An 18915-nucleotide genomic window follows, 5' to 3' on the forward strand; every position below is an offset into this window, starting at 1 on the left:
CATCCGTCACGTTCCCAGTCCGTTGAAATTTTTCAAACAGATCCTTTATTGTATCGCTTTTCGGTCCTTTGGTTACATTAAACCTCCGTTGAAAACTTCGTCTTGTTTCAACAACACTGTGTTCTAGGCGGTGGAATTCCAACACCAGAAAAATCCTCTGTTCTAAGGAATAAACCATGTTGTCTACAGCACACTTGCACGTTGTGAACAGCACACGCTTACAGCAGAAAGACGACGTACAGAATGGCGCACCCACAGACTGCGTTGTCTTCTATATCTTTCACATCATTTGCAGCGCCATCTGTTGTTGAAAATTGTAACTACTGTAATTTCGAAAGTTTGTCCGCCTGAAAATGTACTGTTGTCCCAAGCATATTGCAACAAACGGTGTATTTCTATCGCTGCTCGTTTAGTTTTTATTGCCGTTTCAAATATACCGGTCATTTTTAAAACACCCTGTATCTTGGTTGACTATGGGCTGAGGAGCACTGAATGTTAGTGAAATATATTGCTATTGTACACGTTGGGGGACGGGGTGGGGGACAGAAGAAGAGGCAAAAGAGAGATACTTGTTTTATGAAATAAAACTTTTTTATCTTATAAAGTTTCTCTTTTCAGTTGCAAGAGGGGAATATTTATCTTTTCTACTGTGCATGTTTAAAAAAGTTAAAGCTCAGCAGTATTTTCGATGTATGAAGCTATTTTGTTTCCTGTTTAGAATTCCTTTCGTTGAAAACGACTGTAATCTAATGAGTGGCAACAGTTGGACATTTACACATTTAAATTGGTTCACATTCCAGTGACGATGTCAAACGAAAATGAATAAACAAATAAAAGAAACGAGTTAATTGTAAGGGGGTTGGGGTAAGTTTCGATAACAAAGTGGATCAAGTAAATATAGTTACTTGAATGTAAAATTTCCGAAGCTTGCAATGGGGCAAAGCATCTTCTCATATTGATATACGTTTCGACAGGGTTCAGTAATACAGAACTATCATCTCCATTTGCAGCTTTACGATAGTAAGAAAATCTTTCATCTAAATAAAACTGCAGAATCCAAAACAATATTAAACATTTTGTCCAAATATAAGAGATTTATAGTGATAAGCACGCCAAGGCGTTCCTGCCTGCAACAGACCAGGCGTTCGCCGTGCCTAGCTGACGTGACGCCACCAACCAGCGCCGAGGCCTTCCTGTGAGTCGGTGTTGAAATAACTCGCGTTGAATGATGAGACTAAAGTTATCAGTGAACGTACAGTGATTAACACTCAACTGAGAGGGAAACAAGTCGAAAGTTTACTTGTTTACTTTCATATTTATACATCTTTTTTCTGTCATAATAAAATTGGTATAGAGGTGTGACGATCAAAGACCTTTATTTGGTGAATGTGGCTAAAATATCCATAGTAGTAATAATGATAATAATAATAATCTGCCCATTTGCCTGTGAAATTGGATCTGAAAATGACCACTCTTACCGTGTAGACACCCGCCATCAGCAGCGGTGTGGCAGCCATCATGGCAACCCATATGCCGATGTTGAAGTACAGGATTGACTTGTCAACTGCAACACAACATCGAGAAAGATTTAACGTCGGTCCCACTGTCAAGTGCTGTTCAAACATCTGCTCAGTGTTTTAGTTATGCTTCTGCAACAGCTCATGCCTCGCCTACCAACAAGGCGGATGGCGCAAGTACACTGTCTGATCATAAAAGTCCGGACACCACTGTGTAATCCGGAATTTCCCACGAGTTGTCACCAGAGGTGGACATGCCTTTGTAAAAGGACACGGGGAAGGTTGTGTTGCAAGTAGTGGAGTAGTGACAGCTGAGTGGGTCGGAGAGCACAGTGCCTTCTAACTAGACCAGTCATTGAATGTCACCCGAGTAACAAAGCCATCAGGGGCATTTAAACGGCTCTAAAACTGCCCATATCGGCCGTTGGTGATGTGATTGTGGACACGCGAAGGAAAAAGCACAGATAATCCGAGACTAGGCGGACATAATGTACAGGGCTATTACAAATGATTGAAGCGATTTCATAAATTCACTGTAGCTCCATTAATTGACATATGGTCACGACACACTACAGATCGTAGAAAAACTCATAAAGTTTTGTTCGGCTGAAGCCGCACTTCAGGTTTCTGCCACCAGAGCGCTCGAGAGCGCAGTGAGACAAAATGGCGACAGGAGCCGAGAAAGCGTATGTCGTGCTTGAAATGCACTCACATCAGTCAGTCATAACAGTGCAACGACACTTGAGGACGAAGTTCAACAAAGATCCACCAACTGCTAACTCCATTCGGCGATGGTATGTGCAGTTTAAAGCTTCTGGATGCCTCTGTAAGGGGAAATCAACGGGTCGGCCTGCAGTGAGCGAAGAAACGGTTGAACGCGTGTGGGCAAGTTTCACGCGTAGCCCGCGGAAGTCGACGAATAAAGCAAGCAGGGAGCTAAACGTACCACAGCCGACGGTTTGGAAAATCTTACGGAAAAGGCTAAAGCAGAAGCGTTACCGTTTGCAATTGCTACAAGCCCTGGCACCCGATGACAAAGTCAAACGTTTCGAATTTCGGCGCGGTTGCAACAGCTGATGGAAGAGGATGCGTTCAGTGCGAAACTTGTTTTCAGTGATGAAGCAACATTTTTTTTCTTAATGGTGAAGTGAACAGACACAATGTGCGAATCTGGGCGGTAGAGAATCCTCACGCATTTGTGCAGCAAATTCGCAATTCACCAAAAGTTAACGTGTTTTGTGCAATCTCACGGTTTAAAGTTTACGGCCCCTTTTTCTTCTGCGAAAAAAACGTTACAGGACACGTGTATCTGGACATGCTGGAAAATTGGCTCATGCCACAACTGGACACCGACAGCGCCGACTTCATCATACAACAGGATGGTGCTCCACCGCACTTCCATCATGATGTTCGGCATTTCTTAAACAGGAGATTGGAAAACAGATGGATCGGTCGTGGTGGAGATCATGATCAGCAATTCATGTCATGGCCTCCACGCTCTCCCGACTGAACCCCATGCGATTTCTTTCTGTGGGGTTATGTGAAACATTCAGTGTTTAAACCTCTTCTACCGAGAAACGTGCCAGAACTGCGAGCTCGCATCAACGATGCTTTCGAACTCATTGATGGGGACATGCTGCGCCGAGTGTGGGAGGAACTTGATTATCGGCTTGATCTCTGCCGAATCACTAAAGGGGCACATACCGGACATTTGTGAATACCTAAAAAAACTTTTTGAGTTTTTGTATGTGTGTGCAAAGCATTGTGAAAATATCTCAAATAATAAAGTTATTGTAGAGCTGTGAAATCGCTTCAATCATTTGTAATAACCCTGTACTGACGGAGAGGGGCTATCGAGCATTGCGGAGGGTAGTCAAGCTAGCAGAATGTGCTCACGTAGCGAGCTATGATTTTGCGGACAGCGTGGCCAGCAATCTGTGGTTGTTTCCTGATGATGCCCTGGTGTACAGTAAGGCGTCGACTTTGAGTGACTGTAGGAAGATACAAGAAGACTCAGACAAAATTTCCAGTTATCTTAGAAGAAAGATTAAGGAAAGGCAAACCTACGTTTCTAGCATTTGTAGACTTAGAGAAAGCTTTTGACAATGTTGACTGGAATACTCTCTTTCAAATTCTAAAGATGGCAGGGGTAAAATACAGGGAGCGAAAGGCTATTTACAATTTGTACAGAAACCAGACGGCAGTTATAAGAGTCGAGGGACATGAAAGGGAAGCAGTGGTTGGGAAGGGAGTGAGACAGGGTTGTAGCCTCTCCCCGATGTTATTCAATCTGTATATTGAGCAAGCAGTAAAGGAAACAAAAGAAAAATTCGGAGTAGGTATTAAAGTCCATGGAGAAGAAATAAAAACTTTGAGGTTCGCTGATGACATTGTAATTCTGTCAGAGACAGCAAAGGACTTGGAAGAGCAGTTGAACGGAATGGATGGTGTCTTGAAGGGAGGATATAAGATGAACATCAACAAAAGCAAAACGAGGATAATGGAATGTAGTCGAATTAAGTCGGGTGATGTTGAGGGTATTAGATTAGGAAATGAGACACTTAAAGTACTAAAGGCGTTTTGCTATTTGGGGAGCAAAATAACTGATGATGGTCGAAGTAGAGAGGATATAAAATGTAGACTGGAAATGGGAAGGAAAGCGTTTCTGAAGAAGAGAAATTTGTTAACATCGAGTATAGATTTAAGTGTCAGGAAGTCATTTCTGAAAGTATTTGTATGGAGTGTAGCCATGTATGGAAGTGAAACCTGGACGGTAAATAGTTTGGACAAGAAGAGAATAGAAGCTTTCGAAATGTGGTGCTACAGAAGAATGCTGAAGATTAGATGGGTAGATCACATAACTATTGAGGAAGTATTGAATAGGATTGGGGAGAAGAGAAGTTTGTGGCACAACTTGACCAGAAGAAGGGATCGGTTGATAGGACATGTTCTGAGGCATCAAGGGATCACCAATTTAGTATTGGAGGGCAGTGTGGAGGGTAAAAATCGTAGGGGGAGACCAAGAGATGAATAGACTAAGCAGATTCAGAAGGATGTAGGTTGCAGTAGGTACTGGGAGATGAAGAAGCTTGCACAGGATAGAGTAGCATGGAGAGCTGCATCAAACCAGTCTCAGGACTGAAGACCACAACAACAACAGTCCTAAATGTGGAAAAATGTAAGTTAATGCGGATATGTGGGAGGGACAAACCTGTAATGTTTGGATACAGTGTTACTTGTACCCTGTTATAGCACATGAGACGGGCATGTGAAAACTGTGGTAGGAAAGGAGAATGGTCGACTTCGGTTTATTGGGAGAGTTTTAGGAAAGGTTGGTTCACCTGTAAAGGAGACCTCATATAGGGCGCCGGTGCGACCTATTCTTGAGTATTGGTGAGTGTTTGGGATCCGTAGCTGGTGGGACTGAAGGAAGACATCGAAGCAGCTCCGAGGCGGACTGCTAGATTTCTTACCGGTAGGTTTGAATAACACGGAAGTGTTACGGAGATGCTTCGCGAACTCAAATGAGAATCCGTGGAGGGAAGGCGACGTTCTTTTGGAGGAAGACCGTTGACAAAATTTAGAGAACTGGCATCTGAAGCTGACCGCTGGACGATTCTACTGCCGCCAACATACATTGTGTGTAAGGACTACGAAGATAAGATACGAGAAATTAGGGGTCATCCGGAGGCATATAGACAGTTTTTAAACTTTTTTCTTTTTAAAATTCAGTCTTGCTGGACAAAAGCAGTAATCACACCAATCTTTAAACATGGAAACAGAAAAGATTGTAACAACTACAGAGGTATCTCTTTAATCAGCGTTGTGGGTAAAATCTTCTCAGGTATTGTTGAAAGGAAAGTGCGAGTATTAGTTGAGGACCAATTGGACGAATATCGGTGTGGGTTTAGGCCTCTTAGAGGTTGTCAGGACCAGATCTTTAGCTTACGGCAAATAATGGAGAAGTGTTATGAGTGGAACAGGGAATTGTATCTATGCTTTATAGATCTAGAAAAGGCATATGACCGGGTTCCTAGGAGGAAGTTATTGTCTGTTCTACAAGATTATGGAATAGGAGGCAAACTTTTGCAAGCAATTAAAGGTCTTTACATGGATGCTCAGGCAGCAGTTAGAGTTGACGGTAAATTGAGTTCATGGTTTAGAGTAGTTTCAGGGGTAAGACAAGGCTGCAACCTGTCTCCACTGTTGTTCATATTATATATGAATCATATGTTGAAAACAATAGATTGGCTGGGTGAGATTAAGATACGTGAACACAAAATAAGCAGTCTCGCATATGCGGATGACTTAGTTGTGATGGCAGATTCGATTGAAAATTTGCAAAGTAATATTTCAGAGCTAGATCAGAAATGTAAGGACTATGGTATGAAGATTAGCATCTCCAAACGAAAGTAATGTCAGTGGGAAAGAAATATAAACGGATTGAGTGCCAAATAGGAGGAACAAAGTTAGAACAGGTGGACGGTTTCAAGTACTTAGGATGCATATTCTCACAGGATGGCAACATAGTGAAAGAACTGGAAGCGAGGTGTAGCAAAGCTAATGTAGTGAGCGCTCAGCTACGATCTACTCTCTTCTGCAAGAAGGAAGTCAGTACCAAGACTAAGTTATCTGTGCACCGTTCAATCTTTCGACCAACTTTGTTGTATGGGAGCAAAAGCTGGGTGGATTCAGGTTACCTTATCAACAAGGTTGAGGTTACGGATATGAAAGTAGCTAGGATGATTGCAGGTACTAGTAGATGGGAACAATGGCAGGAGGGTGTCCACAATGAGGAAATCAAAGAAAAACTGGGAATGAACTCTATAGATGTAGCAGTCAGGGCGAACAGGCTTAGATGGTGGGGTCATGTTACACGCATGGGAGAAGCAAGGTTACCCAAGAGACTCATGGATTCAGCAGTAGAGGGTAGGAGGAGTCGGGGCGGACCGAGGAGAAGGTACCTGGATTCGGTTAAGAATGATTTTGAAGTAATAGGTATAACATCAGAAGAGGCACCAATGTTAGCACTGAATAGGGGATCATGGAGGAACTGTATAAGGGGGGCTATGCTCCAGACTGAACGCTGAAAGGCATAATCAGTCTTAAATGATGATGATGATGAATTCAGTCTTGATCGCACCACGTATGCTACAATATCATATATCATCAGACCCATGGCATCCTTAGAAGATGGTAGGTGGAGCACTCTTCTCAGCTGCTGTGATGTCAGGCGATATATATATATATATCCCAGGAAGAAAGGTCAGTATTCAGTGATATGACAGGAACGCTCATTCGAAGCAAAATAGTCTATTAAGCATGGGCTCTAAAATGCACACGTAAGAAACTATGAAGTGATTACGTAGGCTATGAACACTTACACATCTTCGATACTGTGAAACGAACCTCTTCTAGTGCAAGCTCTTTTCATTCCATATTTTGAAGGAGGTGGTATCGGTTAAAATAAGGAAAAATGTGCAGTGAACATGGGTTTTAAAATGGATATTTTAAGAGGTCCCGGCACTTGTTTAGTAGAAGAGATGTGTATCACAGTATCGAACGTGAACAAGTGCTTACAGCTCTTAACGTATGCACTTCAGAGTCTGTGTTTTCTAGACCTTTTGTGATTCGAATGAACGTCCTGCTATATCCCGGAATATTGATCACTCCTCCTGAGACACCCTGCATGCTGTACATTTGTCTTGTTTACAGGAGTAAAGTCCCTATCCTTCGTTCCTCGACTTCTGAGACGAAGTGTTACTATGTGCAGCTCTTTTACTGATGGGTACTATATGCAGAGGAAGAGAGACTGTATCTGCCCCTGTTCTATCCCAAGTCCAACTGTAACTCTCAGCAGCAAGGGTGAAACGTCTCTGTGGAGTCGTTTCGTAAGACGCTTGTCTCACTGGATTCTGTGCACCCTAATCTGTTGACCGCCTCATTGCGTTGTAATTTACTAACTCTCCCAGAAAGACTGAGCAATCAAACTAAGGCTTATTAAATGATAATATGTTTGATTTTTTCGTGTTCCATAGGAAATCATGACCTGTATTTATTACGTTTTTCCCTTCACTCCACCCTGTGTGTGCGTGAATGTGTCTGAATGAGTGTTTTTACGAGTGGTTTCGGGTTTCTTTTGTGGGGGACGCTGAGTTGGTTGTCGTCTGCTAGGAGCAGGTGATGTTTGCTTCTCGTTTGGAGGGTAGCACAGGATGGCCAACTTAGGATCCCAGAAACTGGAGAGAGACGTTCACCCCTTTTAGTCTGAGGTTGGTTTGTCTGTCAGGTTGGTGGCGAAAGCCCACCCCTCTGGTAGCTTCCGTTGCACCGGTAGTTACGCGAAGCTCGGTCGAGAAAGGACACTCTGCAGCTAGCGGATGGTAAGTACAGTTCGTAGCTCCTAGAGAGGGTTTCTGCTGATGGGAAGTAGGTCGAATTAGAACTTCCCTATGTTAAATTCATGGCATATTTAGTACTTAAGCTTAACTGAAGCGTGTTTCGGAATGTGGCATAATTATTTTGTTAAAAATCGGCGATGACGGTGGTTGAAATGAAAAGTGTGGAAGTTGCTTTGTTCCTTTCGGACAGTCGTGGGTATGTAGATGGAATGATTGAATTATTGTGTTCCACTTCCCTTTTGTGTGTTTTTCCTTTTTAATTGCACGATTATACGATCTTTTTGCGAATTATTTCGTTAAACTTTTTTATCCAGGCGCCAGTCATGTGTATTCATAGGAAGTGCATCAAATTCAGCAATGAAATATATGTGCTACGTCAAAGATAAACACTGCGTCCTTTATCTTTCTCATTGTTGCCAGTTTTCAAATTAATTTTCTATTCCGTGATTTTTTAGTTAATCTGCTTGCTTGTGATGAACAAAAATGGGAGGAAAAATCAAAGTAAACGGTGTACTGTCTCAAAATTAAGAAATTATCACATTTAATTAAGCTCATTGATACACGACATACAACGCTGTTTATCTTGTTAGTTTCTTTAAAAAAATCCGTTCTTCTAATTAAATTCTTAATTTAATCAAACTGATAATTTCCAGTTCGGTCTTTTGTTAATTGTTAGGAAGGGCTTGGGCTGGTGGTTACCCTGTAATTTTTAAATTTATAATAGTCCTTGTGAGCTGGCTTAGCCAGAAATTGCACACAAGGGTTACATCTCCATTATTCTAGGTACGTAACGTATGTCGAGCCTTGGCTAGGATCTGTTTACAGTTCTACATACATATTTTACAAGGGCTAAGTATCATCTTGGTCTGAATACAAAGATAGAAAAGTCTTCACATTCGTAAGTTGAAGTCCTTAGCTTCGAGCTACTGTCGAATGATAACTGCTATTCAGTGGTATTCAAATTCCAAACAGTACTTACACTAAATAAAATATGGAGTTTCAGTCTTCGATCGCTATTCTTTATTTTCAATTACCGGTTTCGGGCTAGCTGCCCATCTTCAGATCATATGTTGTAGTTACAGAGTAACTTGTCCGTACAGAACACACTGTTCACTGTTCACTTATGACAGTGAACAGTGTGTTCTGTACGGACAAGTTACTCTGTAACTACAACATATGATCTGAAGATGGGCAGCTAGCCCGAAACCGGTAATTGAAAATAAAGAATAGCGATCGAAGACTGAAACTCCATATTTTACTTATTGAACGATCGCGGAATTCCCAGTGAGACAACTATGTCTAGTTTTGATAAAGTACTTACACTGTCCTCTCAGGTCGAAGTCCAGAACGCCGTTATCCGCGTCGAAAGGCTTATAGTCCCGAATACAGGGCCTGTAACACAGCACCAGTCCAATACACAGTTTGTTAGAAGTTGTAATCTTTACAAAGTGGACGGCGGCTGCGATGAAAGCATTCCTTAAGAACATAGCTGTGCACAAGACTGTTAAGGGGAGGTTTACTATCTAATGGTTCAAAAAAACGATTTCTTTTAAATTTCATTTTTGGATCGATAAAAGTGTTTAGAATCCACCGCCAAACGGTTTTTCCTAATGCGGAACGGAAATGTTTGTTATTCGCGGTTGAACAAAAAAATGCACAAGCCTGAAATCGGCCTTTTTCACTCACCAGTTTTTTTCTTGCGGAGGACGAGTTATTGTACCGGTGCTTGGGAGGAAACACACAAAATTCAAATGAAAGTTTGAACACGTGTGTTTGGAAATTAGCCACCAAGCATTTGCATTCTGGTGCGAAGACTGTGGAGATTGCGACTTTCCTGGCAGTGAGCAGCTTCAACGAAGGGTATTCAGCAATTTTGAAGACCATGACAACGATGGACGTCACCCTGGGACTGTATTCGATGCAGTGCGCCAAGCATTCGGACGACCACCGGATTCAAGCGGCCGAAAAGCGCTTGTCACCGGCCGTACGAGCGGCTCTGCAGCAGCGCAGGATGGACCAGATCGAGCAAAAACCCCTCTATGAGGAAGAGGAAGGACTAGTTCATGGACCCGGAATAGCAAATTGAACGTAAGTTGTATAATATTGCATTTATATGTAGTCAAAGTTTTCTCGAAATGATGTTTTCTTTTTATCGCGCGGTATGGTAACTTCAAATCTACTGAACCGATTGGCATGATTCTTTGTTTCCGACGAAGCTAACTAAATTGTCTAGGAGTTTTATCACTTTTATTCCGATCCATCAACTACAAATATTTTCACTTGACCGACGAAGTCGACAAATCGATGAAAAAAACCCTATTTTTTTCAAATGGCCGCCATTTTGTTTCCTATGGTCCAAATAGCTTAACCGAGGTACAACTCCTAAAGAATCTTATATACTTCGCTAACGTCAACAATTTTGATTTCAGACGAGCCGGCTGACCTGTGACGTACCGCGCGTGGAGGTCTACATCGAAATTTTGTTTCGTTCCGACGGCACTTCCGCCTTTGCTCTTCGACATTTTCGGTCGAAAAAATTCCAGTTTGTAGACGAAATATCAATAAACATATTGAGTAAATTTGACATTGATATTTATAACACATCCCGAGAAAAAAAAAATTCTCAAAGAACATGTTTTTTCGGGCCAAAGATAGTAAACCTCCCCTTAAGTTAACTTTTCGAGTAACGGATTAATTTTTAAGTTAACTTTGCAAAATGTTAACGCACTTTTTAACTGCGGTTAACTTCGAGTCCGTTAATTGTTAATTAGGCAGCTACTATTTATGACAGTAAACGCCGCATCCCCCACGGAAATCATCTTCTGACAAGTTCGGGTTATGTACAGGGGAACAATTATAGAACTATATGAAAAAAAACGTAAATTAGTTGCGAAATAATTCAACATTTAAATGTCACTAAAGATATTTTGATTTAGGTTACATGTTAGATATACCAGCCATCATTGGCTTGTGGAAAATAATTTGATGCTAAATCACAGTAAGACTCAGTTTTTACAGTTTCTAACTCACAATTCAACAAGAACTGATATTTTGATCAGACAGAATGGGCATATTGTAAGCGAGACGGAACAGTTCAAATTCCTAGGCGTTCGGATAGATAGTAAGCTGTTGTGGAAAGCCCTTGTCCAGGATCTTGTTCAGAAGCTAAATGCTGCTTTATTTACCATTAGAACAGTATCTGAAATAAGTGACACTTCAACACGAAAAGTAGTCTACTTCGCATATTTTCATACGCTTATGTCGTATGGTATTATTTTTTGGGGTAATTCTTCTGATTCAAAAAGGGTATTTTTGGCTCAAAAACGGGCTGTTCGAGCTATATGTGGTGCAAGTTCGAGAACCTCTTGTCGACCCCTATTCAAAAATCTGGGAATTCTGACATTGCCCTCACAGTATATATTTTCTTTAATGTCGTTTGTTGTTAGCAATATTAGCCTATTCCCAAGAGTTAGCAGCTTTCACTCAGTTAATACTAGCCAGAAATCAAATCTGCATGTAGAATGCACTTCCTTGACTCTTGTGCAGAAAGGAGTGCAGTATTCTGCTGCATCCATTTTCAATAAGCTACCACAAGAACTCAAAAATCTTAGCAGTAGCCCAAACTCTTTTAAGTCTAAACTGAAGAGTTTCATCATGGCTCACTCCTTCTATTCTGTCGAGGAGCTCCTGGAAGAGCTAAAAAATTAAGCAAATTCCAGTGTTACATTCTTGATTGCCTTCATTTAAACTTACGACTTGTCATCTGAATATGTTTTTTTTATATATTTCATTTTATCTGTTTCTAATATCGTGTTATAATTCCATGTATTGACTCGTTCCATGACCATGGAGACATCTCCTTAATTTGGTCTCACGGAACAATAAATAAATAAATAAATAAAATAAATAAATTGGCGATGACGAGGCGCAGACGAATAGCGAAATTCTGCAGGACCTGCTGACTGTCGGAACGTAGATGCTGTCGATGACCTCCTGAATGGCTACTTTCGGCTCGGTAATGGTTTTGGGTTTACTGTACACCAGTCTTTGATACAGCCACACAAAAAGAAGTCGCGTGTATTCAGATCTGGAGAATACGGGGGCCAATCGAGGCCCATTACAGTGACCTCTGGAGACCCCGGAGCCAGAACGGTGTCCCCCTTCTAGCAGCCGTGTACCGCAAGTCTCTAGAGGAACGGAAGGTTCCAAATGATTGGAAAAGAGCACAGGTAGTCCCAGTCTTTCAAGAAGGGTCGTCGAGCAGATGCGCAAAACTATAGACCTATATCTCTGACGTCGATCTGTTGTAGAATTTTAGAACATGTTTTTTGCTCGAGTATCATGTCGTTTTTGGAAACCCAGAATCTACTATGTAGGAATCAACATGGATTCCGGAAACAGCGATCGTGTGAGACCCAACTCGCTTTATTTGTTCATGAGACCCAGAAAATATTACACACTGGCTCCCAGGTAGATGCTATTTTCCTTGACTTCCGGAAGGCGTTCAATACAGTTCCGCACTGTCGCCTGATAAACAAAGTAAGAGCCTACGGAATATCAGACCAGCTGTGTGGCTGGATTGAAGAGTTTTTAGCAAACAGAACACAGCATGTTGTTATCAATGGAGAGACGTCTACAGACGTTAAAGTAACCTCTGGCGTGCCACAGGGGAGTGTTATGGGACCATTGGTTTTCACAATATATATAAATGACCTAGTAGATAGTGTCGGATGTTCCATGCGGCTTTTCGCGGATGATGCTGTGATATACAGAGAAGTTGCAGCATTAGAAAATTGTAGCGAAATGCAGGAAGATCTGCAGCGGATAGGCACTTGGTGCAGGGAGTGGCAACTGACCCTTAACATAGACAAATGTAATGTATTGCGAATACATAGAAAGAAGGATCCTTTATTGTATGATTATATGATTGCGGAACAAACACTGGTAGCAGTTACTTCTGTAAAATATCTGGGAGTATGCGTGCGGAACGATTTGAAGTGGAATGATCATATAAAATTAATTGTTGGTAAGGTGGGTACCAGGTTGAGATTCATTGGGAGAGTCCTTAGAATATTTAGTCCATCAACAAAGGAGGTGGCTTACAAAACACTCGTTCGACCTATACTTGAGTATTGCTCATCAGTGTGGGTTCCGTACCAGATCGGGTTGACGGAGGAGATAGAGAAGATCCAAAGAAGAGCGGCGCGTTTCGTCACAGGGTTATTTGGTAAGCGTGACAGCGTTACGGAGATGTTTAACAAACTCAAGTGGCAGACTCTGCAAGAGATTCGCTCTGCATCGCGGTGTAGCTTGCTCGCCAGGTTTCGAGAGGGTGCGTTTCTGGATGAGGTATCGAATATATTGCTTCCCCCTACTTATACCTCCCGAGGAGACCACGGGTGTAAAATTAGAGAGATTAGAGCGCGCACGGAGGCTTTCAGACAGTCGTTTTTCCCGCGAACCATACGCGACTGGAACAGGAAAGGGAGGTAATGACAGTGGCACGTAAAGTGCCCTCCGCCACACACCGTTGGGTGGTTTGCGGAGTATAAATGTAGATGTAGATGTAGAAAGTGCTCATCCAGGACATCAAACACTCTAGTGTTTCGATAGGGCCGAGCTCCGTCTTGAATGAACCACGTCTTGTCGAAATCCGGATCACTTGGGATAATGGGGATGAAATCATATTCAAAAACCTTCACGTTCGGTAGTCATCGTGCTATCAAGGAATATCGCACCGATTACTCCGTGTTTGACCAGTGCACACCACACAGAAACGCGTCGAGGGTGAAGACACTTCTCGATCGCGAAATACGGATTCTCAGTCCCCCAAATGCGCCAGTGTTGCTTGTTGAAGAACTCATCCAAACGAGAGTGGGCTTCGTCGCTAAACCAAACCGTGCATGCGCATACTAATTCCCATCATGCCCCGCGGCAAAACATGTAGTTTGAACTGTTCAGAAGTTATGACGGTTTTTATTTCATATAGTTGAATAATTGTCATCCTATAAACAAACGAGTGGGAGCGACAGTATGGGTGCTCGCTGTTTACCGATTTTAAGTACTGATACTTGTTAGTGGATTGTCTGTGGAGACTGTATCATGTAATCGTATTCTAGGTCCACAACCAATGTCACTCCGAGGGTGCATTTAACTGATTACATTAATTTTGTATGCAGATCGGGCGAACAAATACTTCTCGATTTTAAACTGTGCTTGTATAAAAAATTAACAATTTAATCTCACACTTCGAGCCTTAATAACAAGACACCAAAGTCTACGGCTCTTTAGTCTTACGCAGGAAGCATTTCGAACAGTGCAGGTCATATTTTGCGGAAATATGATGTGAAGTGTGTTTTGCGACCACCATCAAAGATCATGTCCTTCTAGATCCCGTAAAGGATGATCTCGGTTGTGCGTAAGGCGGGTGTCTACTGTTGTCCTTGCAGCTGTAGCGTGTTATATATTAGTCAGAGTATCAATACTGTAGAGGACACGTGTACTGACAAAGGAAAATCCCCATCACACTTTCTCAGATTTGGTGGTAAGAGCGGCCAGTTAACAGCCTATCGAAAACTGAAGACAGACCAAGCATGAAAAGAGGAAGATGGTGTACTTGACTGTGAAAAACAAAAGCAAAATAGAAATAGTGAACGTTCCAAGAAGTTCAGTATAGATCAGGTAGGAAGGAAAAGGGCGTCATGGCAAAGTGGTTACGGTGTTGGACTGCCATGCGGGCGAGCCGTGGTCAAACCTCCCTTGTACCTCGTTTTTTTCCGCTGTTCGGTTTATTCAAATTTGTGTGTCTGTGGTAGTGTAGCGTCCGTTTGCAACTATTAAGTGTAAGGTAGGGACCCATAATAACTGTTCATTCTGCACAACTTCACTGTTAGCAGCCGAAAGAAAGTGGCTTTCCAATGGGAGCCGCAAACGTTTGGGCGACAAATCAAGCAACTCCTACACCAGAAACCACGTCTGGTGTGTCATACACGGCATTAGTGACAGTAGGTGTGTCGTATGCTAGGAATCTCTTTATCAACGCACCTGCTTTGTACCGCTGGCGATTGAGTGATTTCTCCTTGCCCGATGCAGGTGTTCGAATGAATGTGAATGTGATCTCTATGAAAGGATGTAATGAAAACATAATAGTTTGTCACATAAGCTGCAAGAAATGAACGCAACAGTTTCACAACCTCACAGTCCCTCTTTGCTCTGTCAAAACATACGCTACTGGCCATTAAGAAGAAATGCAGATGATAAACGGGTATTCATTGAACAAATATATTATACTAGAACTGACATGTGATTACATTTTTACGCAATTTGGGTGCATAGATCCTGAGAAATCAGTACCCAGAACAACCAACTCTGGCCGTAATAACGGCCGTGATACGCCTGGGCATTGAGTCAAACACAGCTTGGATGGCGTGTACAGGTACAGCTGCCCATGCAGCTTCAACACGATACCACAGTTCATCAAGAGTAGTGACTGGCGTATTGCTACGAGCCAGTTGCTCGGCCACCATTGAGCAGACGTTTTCAATTGGTGAGAGATCTGGAGAATGTGCTGACCAGGGCAGCAGTCGAACATTTTTTGTATCCAGAAAGGCCCGTACAGGAGCTGCAACATGCGGTCGTGCATTATCCTATTGAAATGTAGGATTTCACAGGGATCGAATGAAGGGTAGAACCACCGGTCGTAAGACATCTGAAATGTAACGTCCACTGTTCAAAGTGCCGTCAGTGAGAACAAGAGGTGACCGAGACGTGTAACCAATGGCACCCCATACCATCATGCCGGGTGATACGCCAGTATGGCGACGACGAATACGCGCTTCCAATGTGCGTTCACCGTGATGTCGCCATACACGGTTGCGACCATCATGATGCTGTAAACAGAACCTGGATTCATCCGAAAAAATGACGTTTTGCCATTCGTGCACCCAGGTTCGTCGTTGAGTGCACCACCGCAGCCGTTCCTGTCTGTGATGCAACGTCAAGGGTAACCGCAGACATGGTCTCCGACCTGATAGTTCATGCTGCTGCAAACGTCGTCGAACTGTTTGTGCAGATGGTTATTGTCTTGCAAACGTCCCCATCTGTTGACTCAGGGATCGGGACGTGGCTGCACGGTCCGTTACAGCCATGCGGATGAGATGCCTGTCATCTCGACTGCTAGTGATACGAGGCCGGTGGGATCCAGCACGGTGTTCCGTATTACCCACCTGAACCCAGCGATTCCATATTCTGCTAACAGTCATTGGATCTCGACCAACGCGAGCAGCAATGTCGCAATACGATAAACCGCAATCGCGATAGGCTACAATGCGACCTTTATCAAAGTCGGAAACGTGATGATACGCATTTCTCCTCCGTACACGAGGCATCACAACAACGTTTCACCAGGCAACGCCGGTCAACTGCTGTTTGTGTATGAGAAATCGGTTGGAAACTTTCCTCATGTCAGCACGTTGTAGGTGTCGCTGCCGGCGCCAGCCTTGTGTGAATGCTCTGAAAAGCTAATCATTTCCATATCACAGCATCTTCTTCCTGTCTGTTAAATTTCGCGTCTGTAGCACGTCATCTTTTTGGTGTAGCAATTTTAATGGCCAGTAGTGTATTATTTAGGCGCTTTTGAAGTTGCGTTCCAGTTTGGAAATCTTGATTGTTGAGGTCCTTTGTTGCAACATAATTCAAACCGTTTGTTCGCTATTTTCATTCCTGTGAGATGTCTATGTAATACCTCGCCTTCTCTCACTACTTATCTCATGTACTTGCGACGGTAACGTATTCTTACTGCGTGACTCATATTCTATAACCAACGTATAGTATGTTCTATTAAGTTTCGGGCGGGCAGCCGCAAGAATTCTGCTTCTTCTTCTAATATTTCGGGTGTATAACGTTCAGCCGTCTTCAGAGTGAGCCGCAAGACTGCCGCCCCTTTTTTTTTTTTTTTTCCTTTATTGAATTTCAATTCCCCCCCCCCCCCCCCGAAGGGGGCGGGCTGGCAGCAGCTTAGTATGCCGCTCTTCAGCCTACAGACTTTTTGTAAGAAAGGTCAAGAGAACAAATAATAAAAAACAGGCGATAAAATCGGAGACTTAAAGAGTAACATGGTGTAAAGAAATCGTGGAACTTAAACAAAGAACAGAGGGATGATGATGCTAATAAAATACATACGAAGCAGACAGGGTAAACAATAGAAAGACAATTAAAAAACACGGCGACAGTCTGGATTCTGTTCGCAAAAGACATAAAATTCACACCTAGCGACACCATGGTTTCTGTTCGCAACACGGGAAAGACAAACAACACTGAATAGTCACTGGAACACTGCACTAAAAAGTTGGCAAATGTGACGTACCACAATCGAGAGCAGGTGGGGGGAAACTGGACAGAAGATGGGAAAACAAAAAAGGGGGGAAAGGAGAGTAAAAGCGAAGGGGGGAACCGGGAAAGGAGCTGATGGAGGATGAGGACCCATAAGAGGGGTGGGGGGCAGATGCGACAGGGAGTGGGGTAGGCAGAGGAGGGGAATACATAAGGACTTGGGGGGGGGAGAAGGGAGGTAGGGAGAGGTTTAGTGGGGAGAAAACAGGACGGAAGGGGGGGGGGAGATGGAGCCCAGGGAAAGGACAGAGGAAAGGAGGGGGAGTGAGGATCAGAGTTGATAGGAAGGATAAATGGAGGGAGAGAGGGCATCGTCCGGGAGGGGGAGTTGATGGAAGCCACCTTGCTAAAGGAGATGTAGGGTGTAGAGATGGAGGGTAGGGGGGACACAACGGTGAAGACGTGGCAGGGGGCGGGGATGGGAGAGGAGAGGAGCAACCAGGGGGTGAGGGGGTTCAAGACGGCGGGAGGTGTAGAGGATGCGGATATGTTCGAGGAATAGGAGCAGATGGGGGAAAGCCGCTCCATAACTCGCTGCGTCCCTTTATACTCGTGTACCGAGCAACTGCGCATGCGGTCACAGATGCAAATGCGCCAGGGACGCTGGTCGGCGGCAGAGACGTGTACAATGCGCGAGTTGCATCTATGACTCCGCAGTCGATCTGTGTTGGCATGTCGATACAACGTTGTGAGCTGCACTGTGAGTTTATTACACCAAGTGCCGGATTCCGTGATTTATCAAGGTTAAAACCACTATCTCTATTAATCAAATTCGACGTCAAGCGGATCTCAATTGCCTCCTTCACTATCGAGTCCCAAAAAGATGATGTAGTTGCCAGAATGTCGACGTTGTCGTACAATATACTGTGACCAGTGTCAATACAATGTTGTTAGGTTGTAAAAGTCATGTGTACCTCCGGTGTTCTGTACATCTTTCATGGACAGTACGAGTTGCTTGTCCAATGTAAGAAAGGCCACATTGACATGGAATTTAAAAAACACCAGATTTTCGGAGCAGCAGATCATCTTTGACGGAGCCCACGAGTGTAGCTGCCTTGGATGGAGGACGGAAAATCACTTTTACTTTGTGTCTCCTGAGAATCCGTCCTATTTTTGATGATAGGCTACCCACATATGGCAGGAAGGCCATCGATTTAAAGGTTTCTTCGTCTTTTTCTTCTTTCTTTGTGGCCTCTTTCGGTTTCTTTTTCAGTGCCTTCTGTATATGCTGTGGAGAGTACCCATTGTTTTCAAACACTCTTTGTAAGTGTGAGAGTTCATCTTACAGACAGATTTCGTCAGAAATAACATATGCTCTATGGGTCAAAGTTCAGCGAACACTCAATTGTCTGGGCAGGATGGTGGCAGCTATTTGCACGTAAATTGAAATCCGTGTGCGTCGGCTTCCCATACACTTCATGCCTAAAGTGTCATCCTCTCTGTGTCGAACCAGAACATCCAAGAATGGAAGGCATCCCTCCTTTTCAATTTCCATTGTGAACTTTATTTGATCGTGGAGGAAGTTCAGATGTCTTAAGAAGTCTTGCAAGTTTATCTTCACCATTGGGCCAAACTACAAAGGTATCGCCCGCCGATGTGTCCGAGCG

General features: G+C 43.2%; 1 protein-coding gene across 1 annotated transcript in view; it reads right to left on the reverse strand.

Moving 5' to 3' along the window:
- Positions 1–18915, reverse strand: part of LOC126106834 (uncharacterized) — an 85502-nt gene that overhangs the window by 9723 nt on the left and 56864 nt on the right. The window contains exons 7-8 of the mRNA XM_049913232.1: positions 9240–9310; positions 1479–1564 (exon numbers count right to left, since the gene is read on the reverse strand). Of these exons, the coding sequence (XP_049769189.1) occupies positions 1479–1564; positions 9240–9310 (157 nt within the window). The remainder of the gene's footprint in view (positions 1–1478; positions 1565–9239; positions 9311–18915) is intronic.

This window comes from Schistocerca cancellata, chromosome 10, assembly GCF_023864275.1.
Source record: "Schistocerca cancellata isolate TAMUIC-IGC-003103 chromosome 10, iqSchCanc2.1, whole genome shotgun sequence".
Taxonomy (NCBI): domain Eukaryota; kingdom Metazoa; phylum Arthropoda; class Insecta; order Orthoptera; family Acrididae; genus Schistocerca; species Schistocerca cancellata.